We start from the raw sequence: 13,907 nt of genomic DNA, 5'->3' as shown, positions 1-13,907 counted from the left end.
GACTTCTCAACAGCAACTCTGGAAACCAACAACATAGGAGCAACAATTTCTGACCTCGAATTTTCACCTGGCTAATCTGTCCACCGAGTGTGTGTGCAGAGTAAAACACACATAAGAACACAAAAACACATGCAAGAAATAAATAATTTGCTTTCTGAGCGTTCTCTGAGGAGCGTGAAGGGATGAAGTCAGAACAAAAGCTGATTGAAGTGCTGGAATCCCACCAGCCTGGAAGAAGAAGGACCTTTCTAGGGGATAAAGAGTTGGAGTTCATGGGTTATTTGTTGCCTTTGGTAACTGAGAGGCCATTAGAGTCACTAGGAAGAATTTATGAGGGAGACACTAGAAATTAACCAAATGGGTAGGCATTGCAGTAATTAACAGATTGGAAAAAATCCTGTAAGAAATACAATCATAGGGCTCCTGGGTGGCTCAGTCATTAAGCGTCTGCCTTCGGCTCAGGTCATGATCCCAGGGTTCTGGGATCGAGCCCCGCATCAGGCTCCCTGCTCAGCGGGAAGCCTGCTTCTCCCTCTCCCACTCCCCCTGCTTGTGTTCCCTCTCTCGCTGGGTCTCTCTCTGTCAGATAAATAAATAAAATCTTAAAAAAAGAAAAAAAAGAAATACGATCATTATACCATAGACTCAGTATTCAACATTTGCATGATCAGAATAATTCAAAATTGAATAGTAATTTGATAAAAATTAAGATATAGCTATCCTCGGTGGAGGGGTAGAGGGAGAAAGTTTGCAGGCCCAAACTAGCTAAATCTTTAACACAATAAAAAAGTCAAGAGATAATGCTTAAAGTGTATAAAAACAGAAGATAACATCATTAACATAGTAATTAGGAATATAAAGACTCCTTCCAATGGAAATATCTAGAAGTGTTGACATTACTTTTATTTGGAGCGTGGTTCTCAATATAGAAGGGGGAATTCTGCTTTCAATCATAAGCATCTTAGTTTTGACTTATTTATGAATATATTACTTTGATAAAAATAAATTGAAAAGAGTTTAGCAATATTAAAATTCTCTGCAAATTATATTATGATTTTTGTGTTTGGTGTGCTTTGGGAATCATAGCTATAAGAAATATAATTATTTACTTCTGACTGTGTTTTGAAATTGTCACTCAGTGTCAAAGCTTTGCCAGATAACTTATAAGAAGTCTGGGGATAAAAATTTAGGATCAGAATAATAGTATGTTATACAGACATCTATGACTTTGATTTCTACAACGAGTCCATTTGGAGTGGATTGACCTTTAATACGAGGGCCAGTTAGTCTTTTTTGGATGAGATTAAGTATTATAGAAAACAAGGAAAAGAGAAATGGAGTCCAGCCTGGAATAATCAAAGAAGTCAAACTATAATAACTAACTTGAGAGCTTAAAACATCTCAAGAAATTAAGATTTAGGAGTTTCAGCTATATTGAAAAAACAGTTTTGAAAGTAAGCATTTCAATTTTTCAGTACAAATAAAAACTCCCAGATAATAGGTGTAGTGTAAAAGAAAAGGCTTTGGATTTGAAGTCAGAAGGTTGAAATCTGATCCTTGGTCCTGCCTTCTATTGGTTTTGTGACTTTGACATAGTGAACCTTTCCTAGCATAAATTTTCATATTTTAAAATGGGGATTAAAATCCCAAGTTTACAAGACTGTTGTAAGAACTATTTAAGATTTTGTGTGTAAAGGCTCTTTATAAACTTCACAGCACTGACTGCATTATATAAAGGTAAAGCATCATTAGTATATTCAGGTTTTTTAAAGCTCTTTTAGCACCAGTTGCCTGGTATAGAAAGAACAGTCCTCCGTGTTGGAAACAGCAAGTGGCTCAGATACTGATAGCAAACAAAACTTTCAAAAGAGCTGCATGAGAAATAGGAGTAGAGTAGAGAGAAGTTGTGTTCTATTTCACCTTATTAGCTATGTCACAAAACAAAGGGGAAAGGAACCGTAAAGAGCATTAACCTATGTTGAACCCTCATTCACACAGTAAAATCTCACAATAACTTTTTAAGTAAGGTCTAAAGAATTCAGTTGTGTAAAAATGCAGGATTTTGCTATTGGGAGGTTAATAAATTAGACCAGGAGATGGGGGAAGCGTGGAAGCTGAATGAGTTGTACATTTCCTTTCTCATTATTATGAGATTTTATTGCATGTCACTGAGTTAATCCTTAATACTTGAATTTTGGTAGAAAATGGATTATCTTTCCTTCTTTCTTTCTTTCTTTCTTTCCTTCCTTCTTTCTTTCTCTCTCTCTCTTTCTTTCTTTCTCTTTCTTTTTCTTTCTTTCTTTCTCTCTCTTTCTCTCTTTCTTTCTTTCTCTCTCTCTCTTTCTCTCTCTTTCTTTCTTTCTCTCTTTCTTTCTCTCTTTCTCTCTTTCTCTTTCTCTCTCTCTCTTTCTTTCTTTCTCTCTCTCTTTCTTTCTTTCTTTCTTTCTTTCTTTCTCTCTCTCTCTTTCTTTCTTTCTTTCTTTCTTTCTTTCTTTCTTTCTTTCTTTCTTTCTTCTTTTCTTTCTTTCTCTTTCTCTCTAGTAGGCTCCATGCCCAACGTGGGCTTGAATTCATGACCCTAAGATCAAGAGTCGGATGCTCTACCGACTGAGCCAGCCAGCCACCCCTCACATTTATTTTTATATGGTGCCCAGGAAATTGTGAGCATCCTAGAATGTCCACTGATATTTTTTGCCAATTTACTGAATACTTCTCAGATAGGATGCTTTTTGTTAACACATTCTGCTTTGTATCTTGAACTAGTAAGATGTTCTCTGCTCATCTCCAATTAGTTCTATCCCAGGATGACAGTATTTTGTTGATTGTTTTTTAGATCTCATGGGCTCCTGGTAGACTACCTGAGTCCAGGACAAGACCCCTACATCTCTGAACAAATAGCCTCATAAACCAAATAATTGCAGTGTAAACTCAGGTTTCCCGTGGCACATGAATTTTTTTTGTTGTTATCAATTTGGCTCTTTTTATTTTGTGGGAAATTATTTGTTTTTTAGATTGCACGTGATAAATCTCTCTAGTATATTGCAGACAAATTAATGACCTGCTCAAAGCCTGAGTAGGGCAATAGAGTTCTTATAGGTAGCATGGTTTCATTTATTTTATGGTATTTTCTGATGTTGTCTGGCAATATAAGCCTCTGAATGTAGTAAGGATTGTAAAATTTACTCAACAGATGCATCAGCCGTTGCACAGCTAGTTTGGGGGATAAAAGCATTCTATGTTCTTTCAAGCAGGCAAAAAATAGCTGCATAACAGAGCTTTTGTTCCCCTGAAAAAGGTTTAAATGCTATTAAATAGATAGTTTAGAAAAATTAGATTTCAGTAAAACATAAGTATTGAACCTAAGAGATAATAAAATATTTGAAATATGAAATACTGGCTCATAGGATTAGCTTCCTCTATCACTATTCATTAGTATTTTTAAATGTCACTGTTAGACTGTGGGGTTCAATGGAATTTTGATCAAAATATCACATCCTGCAATTTGCTATTTAATTAAAGAAGTTATTCCTGAAGAGTTTGCTTTTCCCAGTGACACTAAGTATGTAATGTTCATGTAGCAACCTTGAGAACGACTCTTAATAGCATCACTGCCTTTTTAATGCCACACTTTGATAGTAATTCATTTAATTCTCACAACTACCTTATAAAATAGCCATAGAGAGGGTAAGTGACTCATTCAAGATCCCACTGTTAATGATATAAGCTGGCCGATTTGAACCCAAGCCATCTAGCTCCAGAATTCTTTGTTATGCTAGCTGCTTCACCTAGCTTTTTGGTTTTATTTTCTCTTGCTAATCTTTGTGAGCTTGAATCGTCATGGCAGATGGCTCTTGTGATTCAGTAGGAAGATCTGTAGATCTACACACACATGTATGGATTTACCTAGAGCATTCTGTTCTGATAGGGAATCATTTTCTTTCTATCTATATTTATGATTGGCAAATTTTAGTGTTTGTGTAGAAAATATTAGTTTGCAGATAGCTACTAGTTTATAATAAGTAGATTTTGGCAGTGGATTTGCATTGATTATTGGTTTAATTTTATTAATTTTGCTTCATGGAGTACATTTGTCTAGTACTTGAAGGGATGTTTTCACTGATTAAATCTGAAAGATAATATGGGAAGATTGAGATGATCGTTTTCCAAAGATGAAGTTACTGTGACACTAGTAATCTCAAACACTGCTCATTTAAACATGTTGCACTGTATCAGGAATGCTTACAAAGTGTGCCCTTTTAGCGTAGAGGAAAATATCTCATGAAATTGCCGGGGCTCTACTAATGTTCTCTTTTGTTTAGATGAATAATGTGACAACAGAGTATTGTCTTGACATCGTAAGAAAATTTGAAGTTTCAGAAGAAAATAAAGCAAAAAATGTTCTTGGCATAGAAGGTAAAATAACCAATATTCTTTTTTTTTCTCTTCCTTTCAAGATTTATTTAAATTCATGTTAGTTCACCTATAGTGTATTATTAGTTTCAGAGGTAGAATTTAGTGATTCATCAGTTGCATATAATACCCAGCGCTCATTACGTCACATGCCCTCCTTAATGCCCATCACCCGGTTACCCCATCCCCCCACCCAGCTCCCCTCCAGCAACCCTGTTTGTTTCCTATAGTTAAGAGTCTCTTATGGTTTGCCTCCCTTAAAATAACCAATATTCTTAATTTCTCATTTCTCAGTTCAGTCTGCTAAGTAAAATTCTAGCAAAATTTTTAGAAAAAGAAATCAGGAGATACTCATGGATTACAGATGATTCAAATAAAACTCACAATACAGCATATTTTCCTACAAAACAGATGCCATGATATTGCTCTTTCTCTTACTTTTTTGATGATGATTTTCTACTCCAAGCAAGGCAGCTCTATCCCACCATGTGTATGATAGATGTCAAGAAATATTTGGACTTTTCTCAAATGGCTAATTTTGGAAAGCTTGAACCTGGTAATTTCAAAAGAGGAAATTTGGTCTTAAAATAACTAACCTATGACACTGGCGACTTGAAAGTACACGTTTCTTTAAAAATATTGGCAATGAACTTGTTTTACCTAGTTGGTAGCTGTGGAGAAGTTGGAACCACAAATTTTGTTAATACAACTATTTCATTATACAGTTGAGGAAAGTGAGGCTCTCAAAGAAATTAAGTAATTTGCCCACAGTTATATAGTCAGAATCTAGCTTCCGGATCTTATACATAAATGTGAATATAGCTACATGTATGTGTAAGTTATATGTACTTAAAATATGTGGGAAAATAAACTGCATGGTGCTACCCAACAGGAGATCAAGTCCCAGGCAGAACCAACAATCTTAGCGAAAGACCACTGGGGCAACCCATTGCCTTCAAGAGCTTCCAAAGCCATGGTTTATCTTACTACTTTACATTGTTGGCCTTCTGTTCCCCTCTGCTTTCAGGCTCAGTGTGGACAAGAGGATTTTGATACCACCGGTTTAGTTCCTGGGGTGGAGGGTAACTAAAAGAAAGGAATAATTTAAAATTTATACCATTTTTAAAACAACTAGAGAAGATAAACTAATTTGGGCCTTTTCTTTACTAAGAAATGAATGTTTTCCTTGGTGGGGCCCCCCAAAATGGAATTAAACATGATTTCTACATTATGGACATAAGGATAGGCATGAAGAAATTCTCCAGAGACTTAGAGGATATTTACAGACACGGTTTTACCCACATAATTCTTGAAGACTTGAAACAGTTTACCCTGATGATTCCATTTAGGTACTTGTGGATCATTCCTGTATTTATTCATATATTAATGAGTGCCTCTTCTACTCAGGTATTATGTTTTGAAAAACTGTGGAAAACTGATAGGGTTTTCTACGTACTATGTATTTGTTTATTTGAGTATAGCTGATACACAATGTTAGTTTTGGGTGTACAACTTAGTGATTTGACAAGTTTATGTATTACGCAAGTGTAGCTACTGTCTGTCTTGTTGCATCACTTGTTACAACACATCAGTGTTACATCACTGACACTACAGTGTCACTGACTGTATTCCTCACGCTGAGCCTTGTGTTCCTGTGATTTGTTCATTCCAGAACTGGAAGACTGTACTCCCTCTCCCCTGCACCCATTTTACCCATCCCCCCGCCCCACAACCATCAGTTCTCTGTATTTCTGCATAATCTTTAAACACTATTTTGGAGTTATAAAAAGTTGCCAGCTATTAGCAGCATCTTCCCAAACCAATTTCATAGTCAAATAATCACACTCTGGATTTAGGCTGTGCCTAACTTTTGACCTGCTGCCTCAGCTATGACACCAACGATACTGTTTTTTAAATTAATAACTCAACAAGTTGCTGGTTGATCGGTGCAGCACTTTGTGCCCATATGGCTTTACCATTAGATCACGCTACATAATCATAGCTTGAGTTCAGTAGCTACTGAATGGCTTTGCAGTAAGCCCTCTCCGGCGGACTCAATCAAAATTCTTGGAAAGTCGACTGATTTTTCTGTACGTTATGTTTAAACTGCTATTCCCCAGTCACTTTTCAGTTTTTGACACTCTTTGACCTGAAGCAAATCTCATTACCTTAGTATTCCTGCCAGTCGCTGTCCTGAGTGTAAATAAGCTAATCACTATGATCTCTGTTGTCCCCAGTGGGGTCGGTTAAGTACCTATGCTTGGAAAGCTACAGTACTTCACTCTGTCTTTCTTCCAAAGGGTTCACGAACTTCATGCGTAGTCCTGCTTGTGACATATTTAACCCACTGCACCAGGAAGTGTACCAGGACATGGATCAGCCCCTTTGCAACTACTACATCGCTTCCTCTCACAACACATACCTGACCGGGGACCAGCTCCTTTCTCAGTCCAAAGTGGATATGTACGCCCGGGTGCTACAGGAGGGCTGCCGCTGTGTGGAAGGTTCGTGCCTCGTCTGAGCTCCGCTGCGTGTTGATGAATGTGCCGTTTAGGCAGTCAGTCAAGTCTAGACAGTGGAGACCTGAACTATGCACTCACACGAACCAAAACCATTTTTGGGCTCCTAGAGTCATTCTTAACTCATAATGCTCTCTGGTTCCTCCTTACTGTCCAGTCAGGAGGGAAAGAGAGATGAACTAGAAGTCAGGAAACACACCTGCAGTTGCTGAAAGATTGTGATGAAAATGAAAGCTTTCCTCGAAAGATATTTTTGTTTCAACAATGGCAAATGTAGTTCAGGGTAACTCTTTGCTTTCAAGACACTTCATGATCTCTCAACAACATTTATTAAATTTCTAGTGGGATCTTGATTGTGGGGACATAGATCCAGGTGTCTGTCTGCAAGGAGCTGACAGTTTAGCAGAATGGGTGGCCATTAAAAACAGTAGGACAGTGTGAGAATTCCACCAGGCCGATCATATACATAGTGAAGAAGTGGTGGTATGAAGAGTAAGGTGTGAGATAAAATGCAATGAGAAATAGGTAGGCTGGGAAGGTGAACTTGGGTCAGTCATGGAGGGTTAAAGGGCTTGAGAAATTCTACCTCTGGCCTTTGGTAACAAGGGTCCAGTGAAGGGTCTTAATGCATATAGTGATATGATCAGACTTGTAGTTGAGAAAGATCACTTGGGTCACCATGTAGGAGGACAGTTTTTTTTAGAATATGTGTTTGTGGAGAGAAACAGGGGTGAAGCTAGAGAGAGCAAGGAGAATGGTAGGAAGGCTCTTAACAACAATTCAAAGGAAGGGTTATAAAAACTTGGACTAAGGGAGGAAGAGTGATGATTACATCGATAATAAAGAAGTCAACTCAGCAGGACCTGGTGCAAGAAGTAAAGGAGGGTGAGAGCTGTAATGAGGGAATGGTGCCACCACCTACTGTGGGGAACCTAGGGGGAAGAGCATCCACGAGTTCAGTTTTCCATCAGTTGAGTTTATCGTCACTTTGTATCATTCACATGGACATTTTTGTCAGCCAGTTGGATAATAATATCCGAGCAAAATGGAAAGATCCGGGGAAGATAAAGATTCCATAGTTCTGAGTTTTGTATGTGATAGTTAAAGTCTTGAAAGTGTACAAGATCACCCCCAGAGAGGAGTGGACAAGTGAATGAGGCCTGAGGAGTTAAGCGATCCAGCAGTTAGATGTTGGAAGAGCAAGGGGAACCAATGGGGACGAACACAGAATGGTCCCTGGGACCTGAGGGATGAAATGGTCAAAAATGTCCCATGCAACAGAAAAGTAAGTTAAGGCAAAGACCAATTATCCAGTCTGGTTGCATTTGACAGCTGGAAGGTTATTGGTGTCTTTTGATAGATAGTTTTGGTGACATGCTAGTGGGAAGTTGGGGGTAGCTGCTGTGGGTTAGTCACTTGGCATTTTTCTGCATTCGAAGAAAATTGGGGGATACAGTTTGGGGAGGTTTTAAGACTTGGAGGAAGAGGAAATGAGGACCCAGGTTCTGTTTTTAGATGGGGGCCGAGATTTTGAAAGGGTTCAAACCTGATGGCCTCTCCTTTCTCTGGGAGGAGCGCATCATCTGCTAAGTGTAAAGTGGGTGGAAGTCGGCTTGGGGGCTTAAGATCAACAAACAATGGGAAAGGAGTTGACAAGATAAACTAGGGAAGTCCTAGTTAATTTCAAAAACCGTCTTAATAAAACTGTCCTTTTGTTCTACAAAATCTGCATGCTTAGCCTCCTCCCATCCCATTCCCAGGAGATTAGATATAGGAGCTGTGAAGTAGATTATAGAATTGATCCAAGCCTCTAGATTTCTAGGTCATATAAAATATCATCAAGGTGTTGGTGAGAGCTCTTTTAAGTAATTAGTCGGTAGGTCCATGAGTTTTAGGAAGAGAAGTGAATAAGGGGCTACAGAATGAGGTAAGACTCGCAAGAGATAGAAAGATGGAGAAAGTTGTCATCACACATACAAAAAATAAGAACAGAGAATTGTTATCACAGAGTGGGATTTTGGATGTAGTTACAGGTGATGATTGTATCCAGGGTGTGTCATGGGTGAGCATGAATGAAGAGTGGAGATAAGATTGTTAGCATTGGGAAGGTCAAAGCTAAGAGATTGAGTAAATCGCCCACATGGACTTTTAACTCACAAAGGATGTTGACATGTAGATTCATTATTAAAAATTTTAAAGATAAAAATTGGAGATTAAAAACTGTAAGCCAGATACTTAAGTGCAAAAAGAATGCTGTAGGAAAGGCACTTGGAAGATGCCAGAAAGGTAGAGTTGGATAAAGTGAGGTTCGAAAGTGGGGGGATTTTGTTTTATTTTTTAATGAATAGAGGAGAACAATTATTTAAAAGTAGCAATAAAGGCCTAGAGCATGCCTTCTGGTCTGTGATTTATACAAAAAAATATCTGTGGAGAAAGGTAGTGTCCTCCAAGGCAAGCTGATTATTAATCAAGATAAGGAAGTTGAAGGAGAACTCCAAAAAGAGTCTGATGATAAAAGGGAGTTTGTGATGGAATGGAGATTCCATGGAGCAAAGAGGAGTCACTTTTTGGTGGGGACGTGCTGGGGGTTAGCAGTGGATAATAGGTTCTTAGGGTGGTGGAATAGTGTAGGGGAAATGAATAAAGCAGTAGGGTGATAAGACCCGTAACTGGATGGGTCTTTGTCAGAGAGTTTCTGGCATGTTCTAAGGGTCAATTAACATTTTAAAACTGAACAGGCAGTAAAAACTGTCTCCATACAAAACAATCAGAACCACTACAAATTTAGTGTTCTGGAAATTTATGCTTTAAGACATGGCATTTTTGCAGTCACTGCAGAGAACACCTACTGACATGAGTGACTGACAATTGAGTAGCTTAAACAACTGAGTAATGAAGATGCTTATAAAATACTAACATAAAGAAAAACCTTTTAGAAGGTCTCGAGATGACATTCTGCGCTCAGCCATTATTCAACCCTTTGTTCGTTCAGCACTCAAGAAGTTTTACATGTCTGACATGCATAGAGGTTCCCTGGGCACATACCCTCATTGGATTCACAGTGATGGTTGCCTATCATTTTAAATGGTGACATGTCCTCGGAGGCCAGGTATGGAAAATGACTTGTAATGACTCAGTGACAGATCGTTAACTCCAGACCGTTTTGCAGTTTTGTTAACTGCCATGTCCTGGGCCGTATTTCTTTTGCTTTTCAGGTCTTTCAGGTACCCAGTCTTCTCTTTTTTGGTTTTGCTCTCCAAAATCAGGGTCTTACCCAAGCCTAACCATGTTCCCATGATCAGCTCCTTATACTGAATCAGAACATCTCACCTCCAGCTTTGTTTGGGGTATTAAGAAGGGAAGTTATCTGATTAAGACAATTTATAGCAAGGTAAAAATGATTTTTTTTTTTAAGGTACAGATGACTTTTAATCTTAGCTTTTTTTTAGGGATCTTTTAATTTTAAAATGAGAGCTTTTAGAAATTGTGTGCGGTAGATGATATTGAACATGGGCCTTCTCTTGTGTCTCCCTTCTTTCTTCCTAACTGCCAGTCACCAAAGTAATAGAAAGAAGCTTTCTAAAAGCTTACTTTGCTCCAGATCTTCACACCAACTAAGACTATGTACAGCTCTGGTGTAACTTTAAAGGACATGCAATCTCTCCAGTACCTCCCTCACCAGTTTGTATCAGCAAATCCCTCCCCTGTTACTTTGCTTACTTGAAGTTATTACTATTGGAATAATCTGTAAGTGGGCAGTGAAAGTCAAACTACTATTACTGGAAGGTTTTTGTTGAGGAGAAGAATTTATATTTATCTGAGGGATTTGGTCAGCTTTGTCTGGGATCTATTTCATGTTCAAAATTATGGTTATCACTTCAGCTTTGAACGCACTGTAGGAAGGACAGAGGAACTACTATGATTTCAGCCCCTTTTGTGGGCTAGGTCCTGACTGAGTGCTTTCCATACATTCTCCTGTGATTCTTACAACTTAAGGGGGCTAGAATAGCCTACTTAAGAGGACACCCCAACTTGGAGTGGGTGAAGGGGCTCAAGTTCCCATAGCTAGGAAGCTTGGGAGCGGAGATTTGAACTCAAGTTGATTTAACTCCCCTACTCCACTGTTCTCTGGGAAGTCTGTGTGCTTTCTGGAGGCGCAAGCATTGAATGGCATGATCAGCCCTAGGAGGGATCAAATGAAGGTCATCAGGTCACCTAAGGAAGGCTAGAGAAAGTGAAGTGAAGCACTGAGGGGAGGGTGGCTTTAAAAGAAGGAATTTGCTTCATTCAAGATTAGGACTACCATCTAAATATTTAGATGTTCCTGAAGACTGAGAATTTGATGACATGATCTTTTGTGCTCTCCTAACAACTTCTGTCAGCCCTGTGCTTTGAAGATGTGAGCTCACAGCTGAAGCTTGGGCCTGAGACACTGGTGTATATATACCCAGTGCTATGTCATCTCCCTTGAGTCCAGATCAAGTTGTTTTTACACTGAAATAGCTATAGCTAGGATTTAAAGAACCTGATTTATGGAATCTAGCAAGTCAAGGATTGGAAATTTCAGGTCCCATAAATATATATATATTTTTTTATAGAAAAGTATGATCCAAGAGAAAATAGGATAGAGCAACCCTTTATTTTTAGACACTTTCACAAAGAGGTTTTCAGTAAATGAACTTTCCAGTGGAGAAGAGAGAACATGAAAATCAGCCTCCAGCCATCAGCAGCAGCTCTGCTCAGGGCCTAGAATCCTCCTTGCCCACGTGGCGAGGTGGAGGCGTGTACTTCCCTTCCTTTATTAGTTTATCTCGCTGCCTCCTGATGTCACTCAAACGTTTCATCGTTTTCTGCCGAAGCAGACATTCTACAAAATCATCAAATTCGATCTTGCACTCTTTCTCTGCATGGGTACCACCGATTCCATGCGCACATTCTATCCATTCTTTTTCAAAAGCATGGCATCGACCTGGAATCTTGTGAGGCTGCTCGGCACTTTGGATTGTCATCCGATGATCTAAGTTCAGGCCCAACCTTTTCTGCACATCAGAGAAAGGCCTGGCGTCGCTGCGGTGCCGTCTCGTCTCCTTGCTGCTGGTCCCATAAATATTTTTTGGAAGCAGCTTCTGCCAAGCATAGCACTTAGAGGTAGAGAGTAGTGATTCTGGACGGGTTCTTCATGGTACTGTGACCTGAAGAATCTCTCCCCTTTTGAGCTTCTAGTTTGATAATGGTGTGTTTTCCATCTCTATTAGTTCAGCTGTGGGAATATCCTTGGTCAGGATATATATAGTGTCTTGGGGAAGACTACTAAGTCCTTTTTTGGTGAGGTGGGTTTGTCAGCAAATAAACTGGATAGCATTTTGTACATGGCCTTTCATTCCCTTGATTTTCAGCCCAAGTTGCCTAATAAATATGGATGTTCTGTCCAGGGGATTTTCACCCTCATTATGGAACTGATGTTGCATCACTGCTATAATCGGTTTACAGCCTTCCCTGTTATCTCTGGGAACGCTATCAGGATGGAACGCTTTTAAGTTCCATTATGAAAAGCTGTCATGTTAGCTGCTTGGCTAGCCTGCAGAACTGGCCAACTCTTTGTCAGAGTGCTTTCGGGGGCCTCTAATACGTGACGTGATTGAAAAACGGGCCCCTGGTAATTTTGTGGCTAGGGGAATTGGTTAGAGGCATTTCCATCACAGCATGAGCCCTTACAGGAACCTTCACTGTCATTTGAACTTGGCTATGATTGCCACGTGTTAGGATGCCAGTTACCATTTGGGAGTGTTGTTATTCTCGTTTAGCAGACAGGTGATGAAATAGATCTAAAAAGTGAGCATTAGAAGAACCATCCTCGACTACAGGTATTCTGCCTATGTTATAAATGCTAGCAAAAGAGCACCTTCTTTAATGACCAATGTAGTTTGAAGAGCTACTTTTATTTATACACGAGAATCAAACAAGCATGGCATCGCCTGGTCTACATCCATTCTTTTTGCGAGGATGTTGTTCATTTATGAGAAACCCTGTTATACCCTTTTTCCTCCACAAGGGGGCCAACTCAGGGTCTAAATTATTTCAAATTCCATACTTTGAAATATCTGTTCCTTCTTTCCATACCTTTATCCAAGGACAAATAAAAGAATGTCAAGTCCATGTCAAAAGATGGATGGAGCTTCTCTTCTTAGAAAATGTCTTTGATACGTTTGACCTCATTTGTAGGCCCAAAGGAACAGTGCAACTCCTTACGCTGGTATCCCAAAACCTTTGATCTTCTTAACAGCATCTTTAAAGTTTCTTTCCTATATTCCTGTGGTGTTAACCTTGAAAGTTTTGTTTTCCTTTTACCTTTTCCATTTTTTCCCCTAAGGATAATTTAACAGCCAATGTTTAATTGCAATATAGGTAACTCTATTAGGGAACAGAACTAATAGGATCTCTCTCATATATATGAGAGAAAGAAAGATTGGTTGATTTTAAGAAATTGGCTTACATGATCATGGGGATTTGCAAGTCTGAAATATGCATAGCAGGCCAGGAGGTTGGAGCCTTAGGTAGGAGTTCATGTTACAGGCTTGAGGAGAATTTCTTCTTCAGGAAATGGGAGTCTTTACTCCTAAGGCCTTCAACTGGTTGATGAGTCCCACCCACTTTATGGAGAGTGAGTAACTTTACCCAAAGCCTACTGATTTAAATGTTAATCACATCTAAAAAATACCTTTAAGGCATCTAGACTGGTGTTTGATCAAATAACTGGGCATTTTAGCCTAGCATGGTTGACACATAAAATTAACCATCAAATCCTATTAGGGTTATGGTGAACAGCTTGAAAGTTTTAGAAAAAAAAATGGACGTACCATTTCCTGATATAATATACAAAGCACACGTATGAGGAAGGTACTACTAAAATAAAGAACAGGTGTGGTCATGAACTGTCTGGCCCTAATTAAAAGTGAGAGTTTTAACTGGCATTCCATT

At 39.0% G+C, this 13,907-nt stretch overlaps 1 protein-coding gene and 1 pseudogene across 4 annotated transcripts in view; one reads left to right on the top strand and one right to left on the bottom strand.

Moving 5' to 3' along the window:
• PLCH1 (phospholipase C eta 1) overlaps positions 1-13,907 on the top strand; it is a 176,563-nt gene that overhangs the window by 114,177 nt on the left and 48,479 nt on the right. For all 4 annotated transcript variants that reach the window (XM_081828263.1, XM_081828272.1, XM_031023766.2 and 1 more), the window contains 2 exons: positions 4,320-4,413; positions 6,711-6,914. In XM_081828263.1, the coding sequence (XP_081684389.1) occupies positions 4,320-4,413; positions 6,711-6,914 (298 nt within the window). The remainder of the gene's footprint in view (positions 1-4,319; positions 4,414-6,710; positions 6,915-13,907) is intronic.
• LOC102744696 (NADH dehydrogenase [ubiquinone] iron-sulfur protein 5 pseudogene) lies at positions 11,560-13,286 on the bottom strand (annotated as a pseudogene).

The sequence above is a fragment of the Leptonychotes weddellii genome, chromosome 1 (assembly GCF_054177405.1).
Source record: "Leptonychotes weddellii isolate Sample4059 chromosome 1, ASM5417740v2, whole genome shotgun sequence".
NCBI lineage: Eukaryota > Metazoa > Chordata > Mammalia > Carnivora > Phocidae > Leptonychotes > Leptonychotes weddellii.
This window is presented reverse-complemented; position numbering and strand designations above follow the sequence as displayed.